The sequence below is a fragment of the Grampus griseus genome (assembly GCF_964374135.1).
Source record: "Grampus griseus genome assembly, chromosome: 8".
NCBI classification, from domain to species: Eukaryota; Metazoa; Chordata; class Mammalia; order Artiodactyla; family Delphinidae; genus Grampus; species Grampus griseus.
In genome coordinates this window covers 65,671,238-65,690,480 of record NC_139002.1, presented here as the reverse complement: position 1 = coordinate 65,690,480, position 19,243 = coordinate 65,671,238, and the positions used below count along the sequence as shown (strand labels likewise).

The window sequence follows — 19,243 nt, the reverse complement described above, 5'->3', positions numbered from 1 at the left end:
CCCCCCTTGCCTGCAGTCAGCACAGTCCACACACAGCACAGCCTGCGCACTCGGGAGTCAGCGGCCAGAGCCACAGCACTTGGCACCCAGGCACCTGCACCTCGCCTGAGCTGGATGGTGGATGGACGGGGATTCACGAAGGGGAAGAGGACAGGAGGCCCTGCGGGGCCCCCACCCCATGAACGCAGATGCTGTCAGGAATCCGAGGAGGGCTTGGAGAGGTCCAGGGCTCACCCACCTTGACCATCCGAGCAAAGTACTCTCCTCCCAGGTAGTTTTCAGTTTTCAAATACAGGTCTCGGAGCTCACTGGCCCCCACAGGGTTGTATTTGGAGTTGAACTTGTCAAAGCGGTGGAACGTCTGCCGGCCCTGGGGAGAAGGGACACCAGCCAGATCACCATGCAGCCACCACACACATGACCCCTTCAGGCCTTTACAAGGTGGCCTCTGTGAGCCACACTGAAAGATACCTTCTGTGTCAGTTCTTGCATGAAAACCTGGGAAGTCCCAGGGCCAGGATCATGCATCCTCACTCAGCCAGCACTGGGGTCCTTTTGCAAGGCCCTCTGTAAAGGGGGATCGAGGGCCTCATGCCTCCAGGAGCAGGGCTGGCTGAGTGAGCCGAAAATACTGAACCATCAGTGATAATGTGTGTCCTATTACCGCTTAGACTTCATAAGGCACTTTTCTCCACGTTGCCTCATTCAGTGTCTGGTTTAAGATTTTTTATTGTGGTGAAATGTACATAACACAAAATTTACCTTCTTAACCATTTTTAAGTATACAGTTCAGTGGTATAAAATACATTCACGTTGCCATGCAACTATCACCACCATCCATCCCCATAACTCTTTTCATGTTGTAAAACTGAAACTCTGCACCCACTAAACAATAGCTCCCCCAGACCCTGGTAACCACCATTCTCCTTTCTGTCTCTATGAGTCTGCCTATTCTAGATGCCTCATACAAGTGGAATCATACAGTATTTGTCCTTTTGTGTCTGGCTTCTTTGACTTATCATAATGTTTTCAAGCTTCATCCATGGATGTAGCAGATATCAGTACTTTATTCCTTTTTAGGACTGAATAATATTCCAGTGTGTGTGTGTGCATTTCATTTATCCATTCATCTGTTGATGGACACTTGGTTTGCTTCCACTTTTTGGCCACTGTGAATAATGCTGCTATAAGCATTAATGTGCAAGTAACAGTTTTAGTCCCTGCTTTCAATTCTTTGGGGTACATACCTAGGAGTGGAATGGCTAGAATGTACGGTAATTCTATATTTAACTTTCTGAGGAGCTGCCATACTGTTTTCTATAGCAGCTGCACCATCAGTTAGTATTTTAATAACTTTGTAATGTCAATAAGGCACGTGGCAGTCACCATTTTATAAGCAAGGAAATAAAAGCTTAAATGAGTTGCTTAAGGTCACACAACTCCTAAGTGGAATTAACAGGGACCTCTCTGACCAAGTCACACACTCTTTTCCCCTGTCCCAGCCCTGTTACTCTCTGAGGACAAACTACCTCTCACAGTCCCCATGAGACAGGCTGGGACCTGGGACTCCTTGCTGCAGTGCTACAGTACTTGCACCTGGACAAACGTCTCCTCAAGCAGCAAAATGCAAAGAAACTATATAGGACTAAAAATAACTGTGTGCATGCACAGTTGGGGCAAATTATGGACAAAAGATACAAAGAGGGCTTCCCTGGTGGCGCAGTGGTTGAGAGTCCGCCTGCCGATGCAGGGGACACAGGTTCGTGCCCCAGTCCGGGAAGATCCCACATGCCGCGGAGCGGCTGGGCCCAGGAGCCATGGCCGCTGAGCCTGCGCGTCCAGAGCTTGTGCTCCGCAACGGGAGAGGCCACAGCGGTGGGAGGCCCGCGTACCGCAAAAAAAAAAAAAAAAAAAAAGATACAAAGAGACCAAAAAACCCAACTGCCACTTCTGAAGAGCCTGGAGCAAAAACGGGGTGTTGGAAGCAAAAGCAGGGTACTGAGCATGCCCCCTGCACTCAACACCACCAGAGGGGTGGGCAAACCACCTAAGCCACCGCTCCCGCCCAACCCCGGGACACATCCCTACCCTTACCCCATATAAGGTACAAGCTCACTCCCCACGCAGGGAGCAAGCACGAAAGGGAACCTGTTTGTTCTCGCTCCCCCCTGCTGCAGCAGGGTCCCCAATAAAGCCTTGCCTAAATTTCTTGTCTAGCCTCTAGTCAATTTCTATTGATCAGCAAGGCCAAGAACCCTGTTCCGTATCATCCACGGCTAGAAGAGAAAGAGATGCCTACGTGGCCAGCCTCTCTCCAAGCCCAATCCTGGCTCCTTTCCAGGGGGCTGAGTCCCCTGCCAGGACTGCACAAGGCCCTTTGGCCGAGCTCACTCACCGCATGGACATCCAGCGAGTCCACAGTGAGGTCGTACGGGTCCATGTGCAGGCTGTCGAACACCTGCCGCAGGGTGATCTTCCGGCCCCACTTCTCGGCAACTGTCCGGTCGGGCTCCGTCTGGTACGTATGCTTGATGAAGCGCAGCAGGTGCTTCTGGTTCATGCAGGCAGCTGCGTGGATGTGCGTGTCCACCTGCAACACAGTGGCCCCCAGCACGTGAGCTGGGCCACCTCCCCCCGGCAACAGGAGCCAGGACATCCAGGCTTCGGTGTGGAGCGCAGAGCCTCAGCACCTGCACTGGCGCCAGATCCCCCGCCCCATTTCTCCTGTAGACTTTGGAACTGGTCTTCCTCCGCCTAGCCTTGCTGCCCAGTCCCCCTCCTTACAGCACCAAGAGATCTTTTTTAAATGTAGGTCAGATCCAGCCACTATCCCTGTTAACAAATCATCAGTGCCCCCAAGTGTTCAAGATAAAGCCCAAGCTCCTTAGCCTGAGATTCAAGGCTTACTTCAAGCCTTAAGTCTCACCTTGCCACTGCCCTGCTCTCTGCTCCAGCCAGGACACCCCCACTTACAGGTGCCCGAGGTGCCATGCTATTCACACCGCGTGTCCTCAGCCTGGCATGCCTTCCCTCCTCCCCACCGATCCATCCACCAAGAAATTTCCCACGACTTCCTCCACGTGGCAGCCTGTCCTGATCCCGCAAGCACAGCGGATCATTTTTTCCCTTGCCCAACCTGGGACTCTAGCACAGACACTCCCGTCACTGTTTATGTCCTCCAATCTGATCTAATAATTTTCTGTCTACTTCATCACTAGACTGGGAGCTCAGTCCTCAAGGACAGGGACCATGTCTGATGCATCTAAGCCTCCAGCGCCTACCCCAGAGCCTGGTATGATGTTGAATCAATGGATGGATGAATGAACCAATGAACAGGTGTAGGAGGTTCCAATAGTTTCGATGATATCCACAACCTCCTAGAAACCTGAGGACCCACCTAATGCCCCACAAAATCCCACACTTGCCATTGACCTCTCTGGAGCCCTCAGAGCATTCCCCTCAGCCACTAGCCCTAAAGAAACGGAGGCCTGGCTAAGCTGAGAGATGGCCTGAAGTCACAGTGAACATCCTGACCCCCTTCCATGAGCCCAAGGGGCCTGAGGGAGGTTCCCCCAGGAGGGTGGCAGCAGCCTCACTGACCAGGGTGCTGCCAGCTGCCAGCCCACACTCTGCAGTCCCTGCTGCAGCTGACTGGGCACTCTGCCAGGGCTGGGGTGAGGAGGCGGCTGACCTCAGGCCAAAGAATGCTGTTCACAGCTGGCCAGGCATCTCCAAGTCATGCCAAACCAGACATCTGATCCACTGAACCTCTGTGAGCTTTTTAATCAGCCAGCCCATATCACTGACCAACATCACTCACTCATCAGAGCCCTTCCTGCCCTTAATCCTGCCACTCCTACCAGAAAAACAGACCACTAGGCATCAGAGAAAGGAAGCACCAAAAGTTAAAACGTCACACAGCAGTACACAGGCTCAGGCACAACACGGATGGGCTGGGCTCATGTGGGACACACAAGCGGAGGTCAGCCGGAGTAATCTCATCTGGACACAGCTGGGCTCAACTACCTCAGCATGACTTAGCACATTCTGGGCTTTCTTGCTGTCCTCTAGCATAGCAATGACACACTGCAGGGGGTGCAGCCTGTCCTCATCCCCAGGAGTCACTAGATGAGGGAGGAAAACAACTGGATAATCCAGGATGCATCTGATCCAAACTTCAAACTTACCAAGGTGATTATTTTAGGAACAAGTAAAAGAGCCTGTCCTTGGAGGTCAGCATTTTCAACTCACCAGAAGACCCAAGAGCATTCCTTGCTTTCATCTAAGACCTGGGTCTAAACGAACAGTAGAGTTTCTAAACAGGGCTGGCCAATACCCGGCCCCTAAGCCAACGCTGACTATTTCCACCCCTGTGGCAAACATCGGTGATCAATTACAGCACTCTTCACTAAGCTTCGGGAGTAGCCTCAGGTAGCCGCTCCCCGTTGGTCAAGTTTGGCACAGAAGACGAAACCTATCTGCTATCCCTGATATGACATTTAAACCGAAGTGGGTAAGGCCTAATCTTACCCAACTCCCAAGCAGCGAACACTCAGCCCCTCATTCTCAGCTCTGAGCAGAAAACAGTCATCTCAGTGACACAGTCCTGCTGGTTTGGCCTCACGGTGCCATAACCCATGACCTGATGTGACGTTGCAGGTAATTTCACAAGTACCGCCCACACTGACCCACAGCCAGGCACAGCTCCTGCCTCAGAGCAGGACCCTGGCCTGCCCCTGTGACACTGACAGCCACTTGGAAGTATGGAGGCCACCTCCCAGCCCGGCCTGAACTTCAGCAAGTCAGCTCTCCTCCCCTAGCACAGGCTTCCAGGGTAAGATGAAGCAGCCAGCACTCAGGAGGCAGGGAGGGGCGGGCACAGCCTGACCTGGACGTGCGTTTACGGATAGCTGTGGTGCCAGAGAACAGCCCACTGTGTCAGAGCACGGGGCTCAAGGCCACCTCTGTCCAGAGAGCACATGAGCCCCCAGACTGACAGGGAACGCGAGGATGGGCTCTGGTATGTAACCACAGCCCCTTCGCCCCCTGCCCCCTAGGACTCTCGCCCTCATGGTGGCCAGAGAGCGCAAACACCCACTGGGGCCCCGCCTTAGAAGCAGACAGTGTCGGAGCCAGTGCAGTCAGGCGCAGGCAGCAGGAAGCAGTCAGGCCCAGAGCGCGCACGTGGGCAGAGGGCAGGGCTGCGCAGGGCTGGGCAAGGAGTTTTCTTGGACACCCATCTGGGCGTTGTAGGGTTCCTTCGGGCAGGGCAGAGAGGAGCTGACCTAATGACTGAGGCACCCAGCTGTCTGAGCACCTGAGGATCACACAGAAGAAACAGATGGTGCTTGAAGGTGAATATGCCACGGAGGTGATGTCTAACACACATCCTTTCACCTCTGCCTGGAAATCCCCGAGACTCTTCCATGAGCCTCAGAGCCCAGGAGCAGAAGCCTAACTTGCACCCTGGGGGCTCTTGATCCCATCCAAGTGGGATGCAGCTTAGCAGAGGTGATCTCGGGGCCTCGCTGGAGAAGGCCGTCCACGTAGTACTGCTGAGTGCTCCCAGGCAGGGGGTCAGGGAGGCCTGAGCTGGGCTCCCCAGAGGAGACACAACCTCCTCTGGCCTACCCTCCCTTGTCAAAGCTGACCCCAGGGAGAGGGTGGCACTGGGACAGAGGCCCCTGTGGCCATGACAACCCTGCTGTGACTCAGTTCAGATGTGGCCACCCCTCCTCCGGGCATAGCCTTACCCCACCCTTCTCCCCGGAGCTTCTGTCCCAGAGCAGCGCCACACCCCCGCCCGCCTCCCTGCTGCCTCTGACAAACCTGTGGGCCCTTGCGTGATCCAGAACCTCACCCACACCTGCAGGCTCACTCCCCACAGCCCGCCACGAGCCTCTGCCCCCACCCCCGAGCTCCAGCCACACTGCACCCCTTGCAGCTGTACCGGCACCCTCGCGCTCCCTCCTGTCTCAGGCCACTCTCCCCCTGCTGCTGCTTGTAGCCACAGCTCCCTCTACCTGCTGGGCCATCACTTCCACCCCCTGCCCTGCCCTCTGCCTGGCAAACTCCTACTCAAAGTCACCTCAGTCCTGGCCTCTCCCTGAAAGACACCCTGGTCACACACCTATCACACTAACAGTAACAGGCTGGGAGCTGCTTGTGGACAGGAAGTCCTCTCATTAGGCATCAAAGGCCCCACGCTTGGCACTGATCCCACGCTCGCTGTATATCAGTCACACGGAATAAAATGGCAAAGCGGAAGTCCGTGATCATTTAACCTGCACGTCGGCCCCGACTGCGGCCCCTGCAGGCTCTCCACTCTAGGGGAAGGCCAGAGAGGGGGGCCTTAAATACGCCCCATGCAGAAGGAAGCAGGGCCACAAACTCCCAAGTCCAAAAAGGCCTTAATAGCTTTTCTCAATCCATGATAAATTTAATACATTCTCTACTGTAAAAGTAGGCTGGTCTCCACTCTTATAACCACTTAATAGGCCATGCCCTATTTCTCAAGGAGGAGGGCACGTTCCAACAGATACACAACATGGACAAAGGTTTCCACCATGTCATACCAAGTACCACCTGAGGCGTGGCCTGCCGCACGGAAGGCAACTGGCCAGTCTTCCCTCTGTACATAGGAAGGCTACGCAGGGGGCCGAGCCCGGACGGGCTAGGGCACCGGCTCTGAACACCGGCCGGCTAACGCACCTTTCTCACGTTATAGAAGTCTCGGTGAGGGTTGCTCTTCAACTCTTTGAACTCGGCCATTTCATTTAGCATCTCGTGAAGGCTGAACTTGGATTCCAGAAAGTTCAGTCGCCGGTGACAATACGTTTTCCTGCAGATTGGGAAGGGGGAGAAACCACAGTTGAGAAGAAGGCACAGCAAGCTCTCTAGTCTGGAGACCTCCAGTGTCTGCGGCGACCGACCCCTGGGCGGAAGGTCAGGATGGAGCAGGGAGGGGTACGGAGGGGCCCGCTTTCTGCAGACCCAGCTGAAGTGTGGAACCACAGCCATGTGAGTCGATGGGGGCAGTAGAGAGCTGACTGCAACCTCACACGGGTTCCTTAACTTCTAGCCTTACGGGCTTAGGCAATTCATCCCAAGCTGCTATCTCTCATGAACAGGTATGGAGCCAGCAATGCCCAAGACTGAAACGAGGGTTGAACTGGCTTATGTGTGTGAAGGGCCCAACTCAGCAGAGTGGACACTCAAGGAAGATCTCCCTCCTTCAGCCCTTCCGTCTTTCCTTCCTCCCATCTATCCTCAGCCACCTTTCACTCCTTGAAAAGAGTGAAAAAGTGAAAAAGATTGATAATACAGTCAAACCTTAAGGCGTGACCTGCCCACCTTGGCAGCAGAGAACCACCCTGTGACCAAATGACATCCCCCAAACCCTGAGACCTGAAGACTTCTCAACTCTGAGGCTTCAGGATGAGGGGAGGATGTTCTGCATCATGGGCCACTAGAAACGTAGGGGTTACCATCTCTGCAAGGACTGATGTCCCCACCGGCTGGCAAAGGCCACTGCAGGTGGGAGCACTCCCTATTCTCAGCCAACTGCCAGGTGCCTGTGCCCACAGCCACGCGGAACCTTCAATCACAAGCCAGGCCACCCTGCTTCCCTGTGGCCCCCAAACACACACAGCTCCTCTGGCGCCCCGTCACTGAGACGTGCGTGAAGAGCAGCCGCCGGCCCCGCACCAGCACCATCAGCTGGATGAGCCCCAGAGCCAAGCACGGGACAGTCTGGGTCGGACGGGATCCCCAAGGCCATATCACCCAGTCCCTTCCCCAGCGGGACTCGCCCTGACGACAGCCACTGCTCACACACGTGGGGAGCAGTCCCATCCCCCAGGCTTCCCCTCAAAGCTCCTGCTCTTCCTGGCTGAGGCAAGCTCCCGGGAACTACCCTTTCCCCTCCCGGCTCTTACGTCTGCCCTCAGATCACCGAGGACCAAGACCCACTCTGTCCATCCCTTCGGGGCCCACCCTCCCACCTCAGACACGGCATCTCCCCACTTCCAGCGAACCCCAAAAGGCAGGGCAAGAGATAAGTCCCTCAGCCGTGACCAGCTTCCTCCCCCTCCCCCGGACCCCCAGTCCTGGCTTGGTATTCACAGCACAGCCGCTGTCAGAGGGGCTCAGGGCCCGGGCAGGCTGAGCCTCCACTGCTGATTCGCTTAAGTGCTCACCAAGAAGCGAGGGCCCAGGAAGACAGCTCCCTGCCAGGTTAGCTCGAGCCAAGCCTACAGGCGACACAGGGGTCGTGGCTAAGTTCCCAGGCTCCCTGCACTCTCCCCTCCAGAAACACAGAAAAGCCAACAGAGGAAGCAACAGTCTTCATCACTCCCCCACCTGCAGTAATGCCCTAGGCTGGTAACTCTCTGCAAGGCTGCCGTCCTGCCTGGGGGGAGGAGTGACCGCCATTTTAAGGTGCACAGGTGGCCAGCAGCAAGCAGACGCCCCACACCTGTGCGTGCAGAAGGGACAGGTAGTAGCGACTTTAAGAATATGCCAGCCTGTGAAGGAAGATTGTGGCAGAAACCCACAAAGCACTGGGGAAAGGGGAAACCACCCTCTTTCTGGGGGTGGTTTAGCTGAGGAGAAGCCCACAGCAAGAGGCCTCCCCCGGTCCCTTCCTACAGGATAGCACCCCTGCAAAGAGAGGCAGACTCGGGGGGCTTACGTGGGGCCATGGGTGATGAGAGCCAGGATGTGGCTCATGTCCACCGTGTAGGTCTCCAGGTCCGGGTAGGGCAGGCTGTGGGGCTCCTGGCATTCCAGCATCTTTGTGTTATCGTACACGTAGAGGATGCCCCCCTGCATGCGGACCAGGAAGCCCAGGTTTCGGGGAGCATCATCCAGGCAGTAAGGGTCTTCCTGGGGCAGTGGGGGAGGGTGGAAGTCTGCAAAACAGGATTGAGTGATGGCCAAGTGCCCTTCACCTCAGGAGCTCACAGGGGCTCAAAAGTCGCATTCCGGGCTTCCCTGGTGGTGCAGTGGTTGAGAGTCCGCCTGCCGATGCAGGGGAAACGGGTTCGTGACCCGGTCCGGGAAGATCCCACATGCCGCAGAGCGGCTGGGCCCGTGAGCCATGGCCACTGAGCCTGCGCGTCCAGAGCCTGTGCTCCGCAACGGGAGAGGCCACAACAGTGAGAGGCCCGCGTAACGCAAAAAAAAAAAAGTCACGTTCCCACCGAGGCCTGCCCTGCTTGTCTGATCTAAAACCTAACCACTCCCACTGCCCCCGACATCTCATATCCCCTTCCCTGCTTTATTTTGTCTCCTCAGCACTTGCCACTATGTAAAATAATTTCTCTTCTTTATCTTGGGCAGTATGTGTTCATTTTGTTCACTGCTGTGCCCCCATTGCCTAGAACGGGCCCTGGCACGCGGCTGGCCCTTCACTGCTTTAACTGAAACGAGCTTCAGCCTCCTGGGAACTTCAGGGACACGAGGCTTATGAAAAAGGGCAGCTGTGTCTCCTCCTAATAAGAGAACAGACAGAAGCTGGCACTGCCCGGTGGGAGTAACTGTCCCTGCCCTTCCACATCTTCCTGAGCCCAGGGAGGCTAAGGGGCTAGAAGCCATCCCCTCCACAAATAAGCACAGAATAGGGAACGCGTCCCCCCCAGAGACAGAGCTGTCTGTCCCTACGGCTGCGGGCTGTTAGTCCACAGGCGCCAGAAAATGCCTCTTGGCTATTTCCCAGCTACGACTTGGAGCAAACGACGTTACCTCCTGAACCTGTCTGCTCACCTGAGGATGACACCCTGCCTTAATGGGCTGTTGTGAGGGCTGCACTAGCAGGTAGAGGAAAATGCTTTGTAAACAGTAATACATCGTAAGGCATTATTCTCATTACTCTCATAGTGGGTTTTCCTGGCTCTCGATAAGCTCTGTTCTGGCCAAGGAACAGGTTATGCTGAGCAGCAGTAGAACTGGGGGCTTTAGCTCTGCACATCAGCCAACCCCACACAGGGTCCAGCTGCCTGGCTGCCACCCCAGGCAGGAGGAAACCCTGGAATCTTCATCAATGGAAGGAATGAAGGCGGAGTAGCTGCCTGGGCGACCCCCATCAGTGCTCGGAACAGACTGCCCTAGAGCAGATGTGAGGCATCACAGGGGCTGAAGCAGCAGGGGGGCAGGGAACTGATGCCCCCCACACACACTTCAGGCACGGCCACAGGCCAGCTCAGGAGTCCCTGATGTGTGCCAGTGCCTGTGAGACACATGCAGTCCAAAGGCCTGGGGGGACCACTGCCTCCACATCACCACACTCATACCCGGGCCCCCGGGGACTCTGTTCTGTATAAAGTACACCTTCGACAGTCAGTCCTGCCTGCCCTTGCCAACACTGGAGCGGGTGGGATCAACTTCCCTCAGACAGACAGGGAAACGGGTTTGGGAGGGCTGAGACTTACCCAGGGCCCCAGGTAGTAACAGATGCCCAAAGTCGAGGTCTCAGAGCTTCAAGGAAAGCAAGAGACAGGAGACATCTTGGCACCAACTCCCCCCGAGGGGGCAGCCAGGGTCCTGGGTGCTGGCACAGGTCACCAGGCCCTCATCCGATCCCCCACCACCAGCTTTCAAGATCGAGGTTTCCTGTTGTCTTCATTCATATTAGTTAACTTACAGCCTCTGCTGCTCCTGGGTCTTTCACAGGCCAAACAGACTCCACCAGAAACCATCCTGCCTTCTCTGATCCCTCCTTCCCCAAACTCCACAGCATCAACGTAACTCCTATTTACCAATCACTCCCCGGATGCCAGAACTGCACTAACCACTTCACGTGCATTCTCTCGTTTCATCCTCACAACTGGCCCAAGGGATAGATATTAGTATTCCCATTTTACAGATTGAGAAACTGAGGTTTGGAGAAATACCTTCCTTGCCCAAGACAGTGGTGGAGCTTAGATCGGAATGCAGGTGTGTTGGATTCCAGAGCCAACTTCCCTGCCCTGGGAACACACCCTCTCTACTTACCCACACGCCACCCACCTCACCACCAATTTGGCATTTACTGTCTGATTGTGTTTAAATATCCAGCATGAGGCTGCCTGTCTCCCTGGAGGACCCCCAAGATCAGGGACTGTCTTTCACCCCCTCCCCTGCCTTGTCTCTCTCAACTTGTACAGCTCAACCAAGGGCAAGGCACACAGTGCACGTGGAATCAATCCTCAGGGAAACCAGCAAAAAAAATCAGTGTAGGAGAAGCCAACACCAGGGCTCTGCCCTTAAAACACCATCTAGGGGAGATACATCCAACCAGTAAAACCTCCTGACCAACCCTCGGGCCATGCCCTGCTTGAAAGCCCACCTGCAGCCACAGCGCCGTACCTGGGAGGCCCTCTTCCAGAGGTGCAGCGTCTGCCCGCCAGTGACCCAGGTACTGGGCCGTGGTGCGTGGGAAGCGGTGGTAGGCGAGCCGGGCGTACTTCTCCCGGATCACCAGGGCCTTGGCCAGGCTCTTGGCGGCCTGTTCATAGTCCTCCACGGTGATCTGCAGAAAAGGGTTCATACAGCAGGCCTGAGACCACTGACCTAGCAAGACCTGCCACAAGGTTAGCCCTTGACGAGCAGCAGGCAACTTGGGTTTGGGGAGCATTCCCACCACTGTGGGCCCAGTGGTTCCCTGTGCTTGAACGGTTTGTACAAATACCATGGTTAATGCCGGACACCCAAGTTCCTTCTGGGAGTCTGGACCCGAGGGATGTGCTCTGCAGATGTGTGGCCACAGCCCCAGTGAAAACCGTGGCTGCTGAGTCTCTAAGGAGCCTCCGTGGTAGACGACACTTCACACGTGCTGTCACAATTCAATGCTGAATGGATTAAGTGCGTTCTGGTGACTCCACTGGGTGGGGCTGCTGGGAAGCTTGCTGCTGGCCTCTTCCAGACTCTGCCCCACGTACCTCTTCCCTTTGCTGACTTTGCTCTGCAGCCTTTCCCGGTAATAAATCCTAGTCCTAAGCACAGCTCTGCGCTGAGTCCTAGGAGTCCTCCTGGCAAATCACTGAACCCAGCAGGGGTCTTGGGGGTGCCCTAACACAGGAGGAGATTTGGGGCTGTTGGAGAGAGTCAGGTACCCCAGCCTGCACACTGCAGGCCAGCCTCAGTGCGGCTGATTAAACCACAAGCCAGCTGCTGCTGCCCCCGGCCCAAGAAGAGGCACAGCCTGGACCGTATCCCCGATCAGGGTTAGCACCATCATTTTCAGTTGAGAAAATACATGGTTTCTTCGGAGGTAAAGATAAAAACTTCTGTGTGCTCAGTCTGCTGCTTTGCCAACCCCAGGCTTCTGATTCATCTGGTAATCACCCCCGTTCACCCCGTCAACAAGCACTTGTGTGTTATGGGACAGACCCTTTTCGTAGATTTCATTTTGGTCCTCACTGCAACCCATTTTACAACTGGGGAAACAGAGACCCAGAGAGGATAAGTCACAGGAAGTCACGAAGTCAAACTTCAGACCCTGATCTGACCGAGTCCCAAAGCCCAAGTATGCTCTGCTTTCCCAGAGCTGCCTCACGCTCAGAGATAAATGAGATAAATTCCCACCTTCCAGAGGGCTCGTTAATCTTTGTCTCTTGGGAAAGACAGGTGTGGAAGAAATCTGAACGTGCTGGGGGAGACAGTCATTCATAAGAGAGGATATGAGATGCAGCAGAGGGAGGTACAAGAGGGAGCACAGAGCCGGAAGGCTGGGGCCTGGACCGTGACCCCTCTGCTTTAGTAAAAAAAAATCATTTTTAGCTTTGAAATGTTGTAAACATACAGACAAGCACTGAAGATAATATGACAGACACCCATGTATCTACCTTCCAGAGCTAACAATTTTAATATTTTTTATTGTTGTTTCAGATGTCTTATATGTTTACATAAATAAATCATCTCAGATAACAGCTAAAACTCTGCCCTCCTCCACCCACTCCATCCTCAGAGGAAGGAAGTTGGTATACATCTTTCCCATGCACGTTTTTACACTTTTTTTTTTCCTTGCTTCTTGTTAAGGAAGGAGCTTCTCCTTTCCTGACTCCAGGTGTCCCCATGAGGGGGTGTTAATTCCATTTTACACTTTCTGATGGCTTAGAAGAGCAACAGGAACAGGTGAGCGGACAACACCGTAGACACAAATATGTCCCTGCCAACAATAAAGCCAAATACTGTCTGCAGGACTGAGGGACTCAGCAGGGCAAGGGGCTCAGGCCACGGCGGGAGGTATCAGAGACGTGCTCAGAGTCCCAGCAGACCAGCCAACCTGTAAGCACTGCAGGCCTCATGCCTGGCGGCTGACCCACTGGGGGCCAAGGCGACCTGCAAGGTCAGCCTGCCTCTCATAGACTGGTGGCTCTCTGGGGACCACTCACCAGTTCAGGGGCTCAATGCCCTACAATGTGCCAAGCAGGAGACTGACTGAAAGGAGCTAGTTAATGCACCAGGCCAACGTCCTCCCCCCCGTTCAGCTGGCTGTCAGCCCACCTCTAGTCTCCCCTTCCACTGTTCTGCCCACATGCCAGAGGCTGGGTGGACACCACGGACTCCTGGTCAGGATACTGTATCTCCAGGCAAGGCCTGTGTTGTTTCCAATACAACCAAAATTCCCATGCATAGAAAGGAATTTAAATAAAGTATGGTTCATCCACACAGTGGAATACTATGCACTTGTAAAAAAGAAATAACAAGGAAGTTCTTGATGTATTGATATGGCATTATCTCCAAGATGTACTGTTACATGAAAAACCCAGGCTCAGTATAATGTATAGTAACCACCATTTGTGTAAAAATAAATAAATCAACTACACGGGCATAGTAAACTGTAGGTACACAGGCCATCTATGTGAGAACACACCAGAAACCAAAACCAAGGATTGCCTCTGAGGAGGGGAATCGGGTGGCTAGAGGACTGATATAATTTTTGTACCTTTTAAATTTTAAGCCATGTGCAAGGATTTTCTATTGCTCAAAAAATAAATTTTTTTAAGCTAGAAGAAAACGTATAGAAGAGTAATAAGTCACTTTGCTTTCTCAGATACACTTTATATTCTAAAACTACTGTTAAAAAAGAAGAGAGACAGAATAACAAGGCCAACTGAGGGTAGTAGGTTGAGGGCCAGGGAGATGGAACCAAACCTGGCACTAAGTGATACTTCTCTTCAAGAAACAAGCAATAAAAAGGCATCATCCAACCAGGTGAAAGGAGCACATTTTCAGTGACTGAGCTAACCGACTTGGTGCAAACCAAGCTTGTTTACTTTCTTGTCGAGACCTGCTCGTCCTGCCTGGCTGGTCTAGCCTGTATTTAAGGACATGAGTCCAAGCACAGAGGAGGAGCTGATTCAGCAATAACTGATTTCGCACAAACCAATCAACACCAGGACTTAATCCATTCAACATCTGGGAACACTAAAGAGCCCAAGCTGGAACCGTCCCCAATGGGTTACAGGGACAGAGGGCAGTGTTTCTGGGCCCACAGCACATATGGAACCTACGGGCCACACGGTGTACCAACCTGCAGCCCTAGGCCCTCCTCACAGGGAGAGCAGCGCCCTAGACACACACCTGCTACGTCGCCTAGAACCCTCCTTCTCTCCAGGCTCCTGTGCCTCCTGCCTGCCACCTCCCAGACACCCACAGACCAGGCCAGGCTTCAGGGCTGGACGTGACCCCACGGGACCCCAGCTTTGGCACAAGGCATATACAACACTCACAGAGCCCCCGCAGAGACGCCTTACCCCAGCACAGTAGTCTCCGCTGATGGTGACCCGCTGGTACTCAGGCATGGCATAGGGCGCAGGTGCGGGCTGGGGAGGGGCTCCGGGGAGCACAGGAGCTGCTGCAGACACGGCTGGGCAGGCTGTCGGGGGGCCCTTCCAATCTTGCTGCGTCGGCATTTGCAGAGACAGGGACTGGGACCGAATCATCTTAAAACTTTTCTTTCTAAAAGTCGAGGACAAGGAAAAGTGAAAGAAAGCAGCGAACTGGGGCGAGTGATGAAGAGTCTCTGTTATGGACATGGCAGGAGAATTTGGCTCTGATTAATCAGCGGTGCTGGTCCTACCGTGAAGAAGTTTCTAATCGTTCGTGCCGTCCTCTCACACTCGTCTCTCTGCATGCAATATCCCAGACACCCCTCCCTGCGGCCACTAAGAACTGCTGTGGCCTGCGTTTGCAGGGCGCGTGGAACATGCAAGTAGGCAAATGTCTCAGGAGACAGAGGGCAGACCACCCTGCAGGGGTCTAACACCAAGGGCAAGTGAGGTGAGCACGATGTCGAATCAACCACCATGCTGTCTTCAGATAAGCCAGACTCTGGGTCCCAGCATATGAACAGTCTCAATCACAGTGCACTTCACAAAGTTAACAATTTGGGGCATTGGAGCCAGAAGAGATTGTGACAGTCAAGCAGTCCCACCTCCTGTTTTCATAAAGGAAGAGTCAGGGGACCAGAGATGGGAAATGGCTTATACGAAGTCACGGCAAGGTGCAGCTGGCCCTTAGCTTCCCACCTCCCTGGTACCCTGTCACCCCAGCTGCTCCCTCCTCTAGCCTGGCATGTGCCCTCCTGGCCGCTGCTGGGGCAGGCACAGGTCTGTAGCTTTGTTATGGGAAAGGGACTGATCAGCATCAATTTCAGGTCTCTCTGGACCTGTCACCTCGGGACCAAAAGACGATCTCACAAACTCTTGGGGAAGTAAGCACAAGGTTGGTTTAAAACGCCACAAGCTCGTGCTTATTTGCAATGCTGATTTGTGAACCCTCACCTTCCTCATTAACTAATCAGTAATGTTTCAAATGACACCACCCCAAGTCCTAGGATCTCCAGGCATAGAGTTAAGCAGCAGGGAGGTGAGGCCATCAGCACTCCCCTCTCCCACGTCTCTCCCCAGCACTGCCACCCAGTGATGTCCAACGCCAGCAACCAGCTGACTACTTGCCCTCCTGTGTCACAGGGCCCAGCAGCCTCCTGGGTACTATCCCAGCACAACCAGGGCCTACAGCCACCAGCGAAGGACTCAGTGACAACCGTGACCCACCAGAGCCCCTAGAACCCCTCCTTTTCTCCAGGCCCCAGCGACACCTACAGGGTGTGGAGAAATCAGCTGATCTCCAAACCGACCTTATGACTCACCCAGAGGCAGCTGTCTTCCTCCTGGCTCTTGGCCGGGTCTCTTCTCACAGACTCACGGCTGATTTTTCAGGAACCACCAGTCTTTCCCGCCCTGTCTATACACCCACTGCTTGCCATGGCTCTCTGGTCCTTATCTGCCCACATGTGTTATCCCCTCTTAGGGGACAAGACTGTTTAGACCTGGAAAGTGGAGGCGGGCGGCCCTTTTTCAGAAGTCTGTCTTTGCCCTGACCCCAACCCTACATAACAGATGCACTGAGTTGTTCAGGAAACCCAGGCTGGACTCCAGAAACCTCCAGCCTAGGCTTTCCCCAGCCCACCATCCATCCATCACACGGAGCTGAGTCAAGCATCCCATTCCAAGGAAGATACCAACTCATGTCTGTCAATCATTCCTCAGAGGCAGACTCACCTTGAGCAATGAGGTTCCCACTTTGGCATCTTTTGGATGTTCGCACCTAGAGGAAGAGCCGTTACTTTGGGCTCCCTCTCCTGTTCTGACAGAGTCAGCCAGACCCTGGGAGACTCTGGCTTCTGTGTCACCCACACGTCTGCCAGGTCACTGTTTTTATCTCTATGCCAACTATACCCCTGCAGGCCTCAGCCAATGCCGCCTGATGACCAGTCCTGCTAAGGAAAAGCAAGGTGACATCTAAGGTGAGGAACAGGTAAGAAAGTTTAAAAAAAAAAAAAAAAACACAATCAGAAAGCTGTCTGAGCCAAAGCCCACCAGACTTGTGCAAGGAACGTCCATATTCCTCTGCCCCAGGGAGGAAGCCAGAACCCATCCATTACGGCTCCAACCTTGGTCTTCAGGTGAGCCCCAGACTGTCACACGTGAACATGGGCTGGGAGCTCGGACTCCACAGGGATAAGGGACAGGTTTAACAACAGATGGGGCAGCTTCTTAGGGCCCACACGCCATGGGCCAGGGCTTGGAATAACCAGAGCTAACCACTAAAGCTCGTCTCTAAGAAAACCGGAAAAGCTAAATGGAGCCCAAGGAGAGGGCCCACTTGCTGGCTCGCAGCTCTGTAGGTGAAACGTCGGCGTGGGCTCGGCTGGGCTCTACGTCCGGGGTATTGAAAGGCCAAACCCAGGCTGGCCACACTGGGCTCTTAGCTGGAGACCCTGGGAAAGAATCCACTTCCAAGCTCATGCAGGTGGTTGGCAGAATTCATCTCCATGTGGGTCTAGACTGAGGCCCAGGCTCCTCGCTGGCTACTGGGCAGGGGTCGCCCTCTGATTCTTGTATGTAGCGCCCTCCATCCTCAAAGCCCGGCACAGCGCCTGGCTCTGGCGGGAAGGCTCCACATGAGCATTTAGGCTCCAGAATGTCAGGGAGCAGCCAGAGACAAAGAGGAAGCTGCAGAGAGGGATCCTCCTCCGAAAGATTCACATCTGAGTATTTGCATAACGGTGCCTCTACTGAACAGCGAGGCTGAGAGATAAAGCTGGGGGTGCACAGCTCCAGAGGATGCTGGGACATCTGACAGGCAGTCTAGGGACCAAGCTGTCCTCTGGCAGAAAAGAAGCCAGCGGGCAGCAGGGAACTACGGTCCAGCTTTTCCCTCCATTTCATTCAAAAGCTGGCAATTATACCCTGGGGAGCAGCCCCCAGTGTCATTCCAGTGTCTTCTCGTGGAAGCAAGGACCCCAGCCCTGACTGGAGATGGGACAGCCTCGTGGTTAAAGTGTGGGGTCCTACCTTCGACAGACGTGGATTTGAGTCTCTGCCCTGTCACTTACTGGCAATGTGTCCTAATCAGCAAAATCGAGATAAGAATATCCACTTGATAAGCTTCATGTGGGGCTTAAAGAATGAAAGTAAACTGCACAGGGCAGCACTTAGCCCACAGGAAGCAGTAGCTGCTGTTGCTGCCCATCTCTGCCACAGGAAGCTGGACAGATAGTTAACATCTCCGTGGGGCTTCCTGTGATCCAGGCACTTCCCTAAGCCTTTTGTGTATGTTAATTCCCTCATTCCTCACAACACCCCAAGAAAGTAGCTCTTTACCATATCTACTTTACAGATGATGAAAAACTGGGGCACAGAAAGGTTTCCTAATGGGCCCAAGGTCACAGAGCGTACCAGGGAGTGGTAGAACACAGTGGCCCAGAGAGCCGTGGCCACCCCGAGGTAGCATCTGTGGTGGCAGTGGAGAAACAGGATGTCTTTCTTCTGCCACACGTCATCCACTGCTCACCAACACAGGCCGAGTCCTGGGCTAGATCCTGGGGATCCAGTGGGAGCCAGATAAAGTCCTCAAGGAGCTTCCAGTCAAAAGGGGCAGACAGGGCTTCCCTGGTGGCGCAGTGGTTGAGAGTCCGCCTGCTGATGCAGGGGAAACGGGTTCGTGCCCCGGTCCGGGAAGATCCCACATGTCGCGGAGCGGCTGGGCCCGGGAGCCATGGCCGCTGAGCCTGCGCGTCCGGAGCCTGTGCTCCGCAACGAGAGAGGCCACAACAGTAAGACGCCCGCATACCGCAAAAAAAAAAAGGGGGGGGCAGACAGATGCAAACCAAGACCATCACAACCTAACAAGTAGGGAAGGAGCAAAATTTCTGGAGATGAGCTTGTAGAGGAATTTCTGGAAACCACGGAGCATCGTTTAGACTTAGAGTAAGAAGGCTTCCATTTTGCCATTAGCCTGGGCATCGATAAGAAGAGAAGACTCTCTTTTGAAGACGTCAGGCCCAGTGTCGCTCTGTAATGGAAACTGGCCTCAGAAACCTATTTCTAGTAATACGAAATGCCAGGACTCCTTCTCATTATTAAGGGTCCAAAATGCTCAATTCTTAAGACACAAAACGCCGGCAGACCATTCAGTTCATGAAGTTAGCCCTCTGTTCAGTCAGTGTAGTGTGGACCAGGGTCTCCCCCATCAGCCTCTTCTTTACCCTCCAGAGATGACCTGTCCCCACCTCACTCAGCACAAGGCTGGCACTCAGAGCTGGCCAATGGCACCAACGACCCCTTCACTTCACAGCCCCTCGGAGGAAGGAAAACACTTATTTTTTGGATGATGAACCTCTGTTCTTACCTTCATACAAGTACTTGACATTTTACTACTTTCCAAAAAAAGTTAAGGAAATACTGAAATTCTG

The 19,243-nt window shown here is 54.1% G+C and overlaps 1 protein-coding gene across 2 annotated transcripts in view; it reads right to left on the bottom strand.

The window, feature by feature from the left end:
- Positions 1-19,243, bottom strand: part of AMPD3 (adenosine monophosphate deaminase 3) — a 42,022-nt gene that overhangs the window by 11,901 nt on the left and 10,878 nt on the right. For both annotated transcript variants that reach the window (XM_082660668.1, XM_082660667.1), the window contains exons 3-8: positions 14,739-14,943; positions 11,347-11,509; positions 8,693-8,912; positions 6,712-6,841; positions 2,396-2,590; positions 239-370 (exon numbers count right to left, since the gene is read on the bottom strand). In XM_082660668.1, coding sequence (XP_082516794.1) covers positions 239-370; positions 2,396-2,590; positions 6,712-6,841; positions 8,693-8,912; positions 11,347-11,509; positions 14,739-14,943 — 1,045 coding nt within the window. The remainder of the gene's footprint in view (positions 1-238; positions 371-2,395; positions 2,591-6,711; positions 6,842-8,692; positions 8,913-11,346; positions 11,510-14,738; positions 14,944-19,243) is intronic.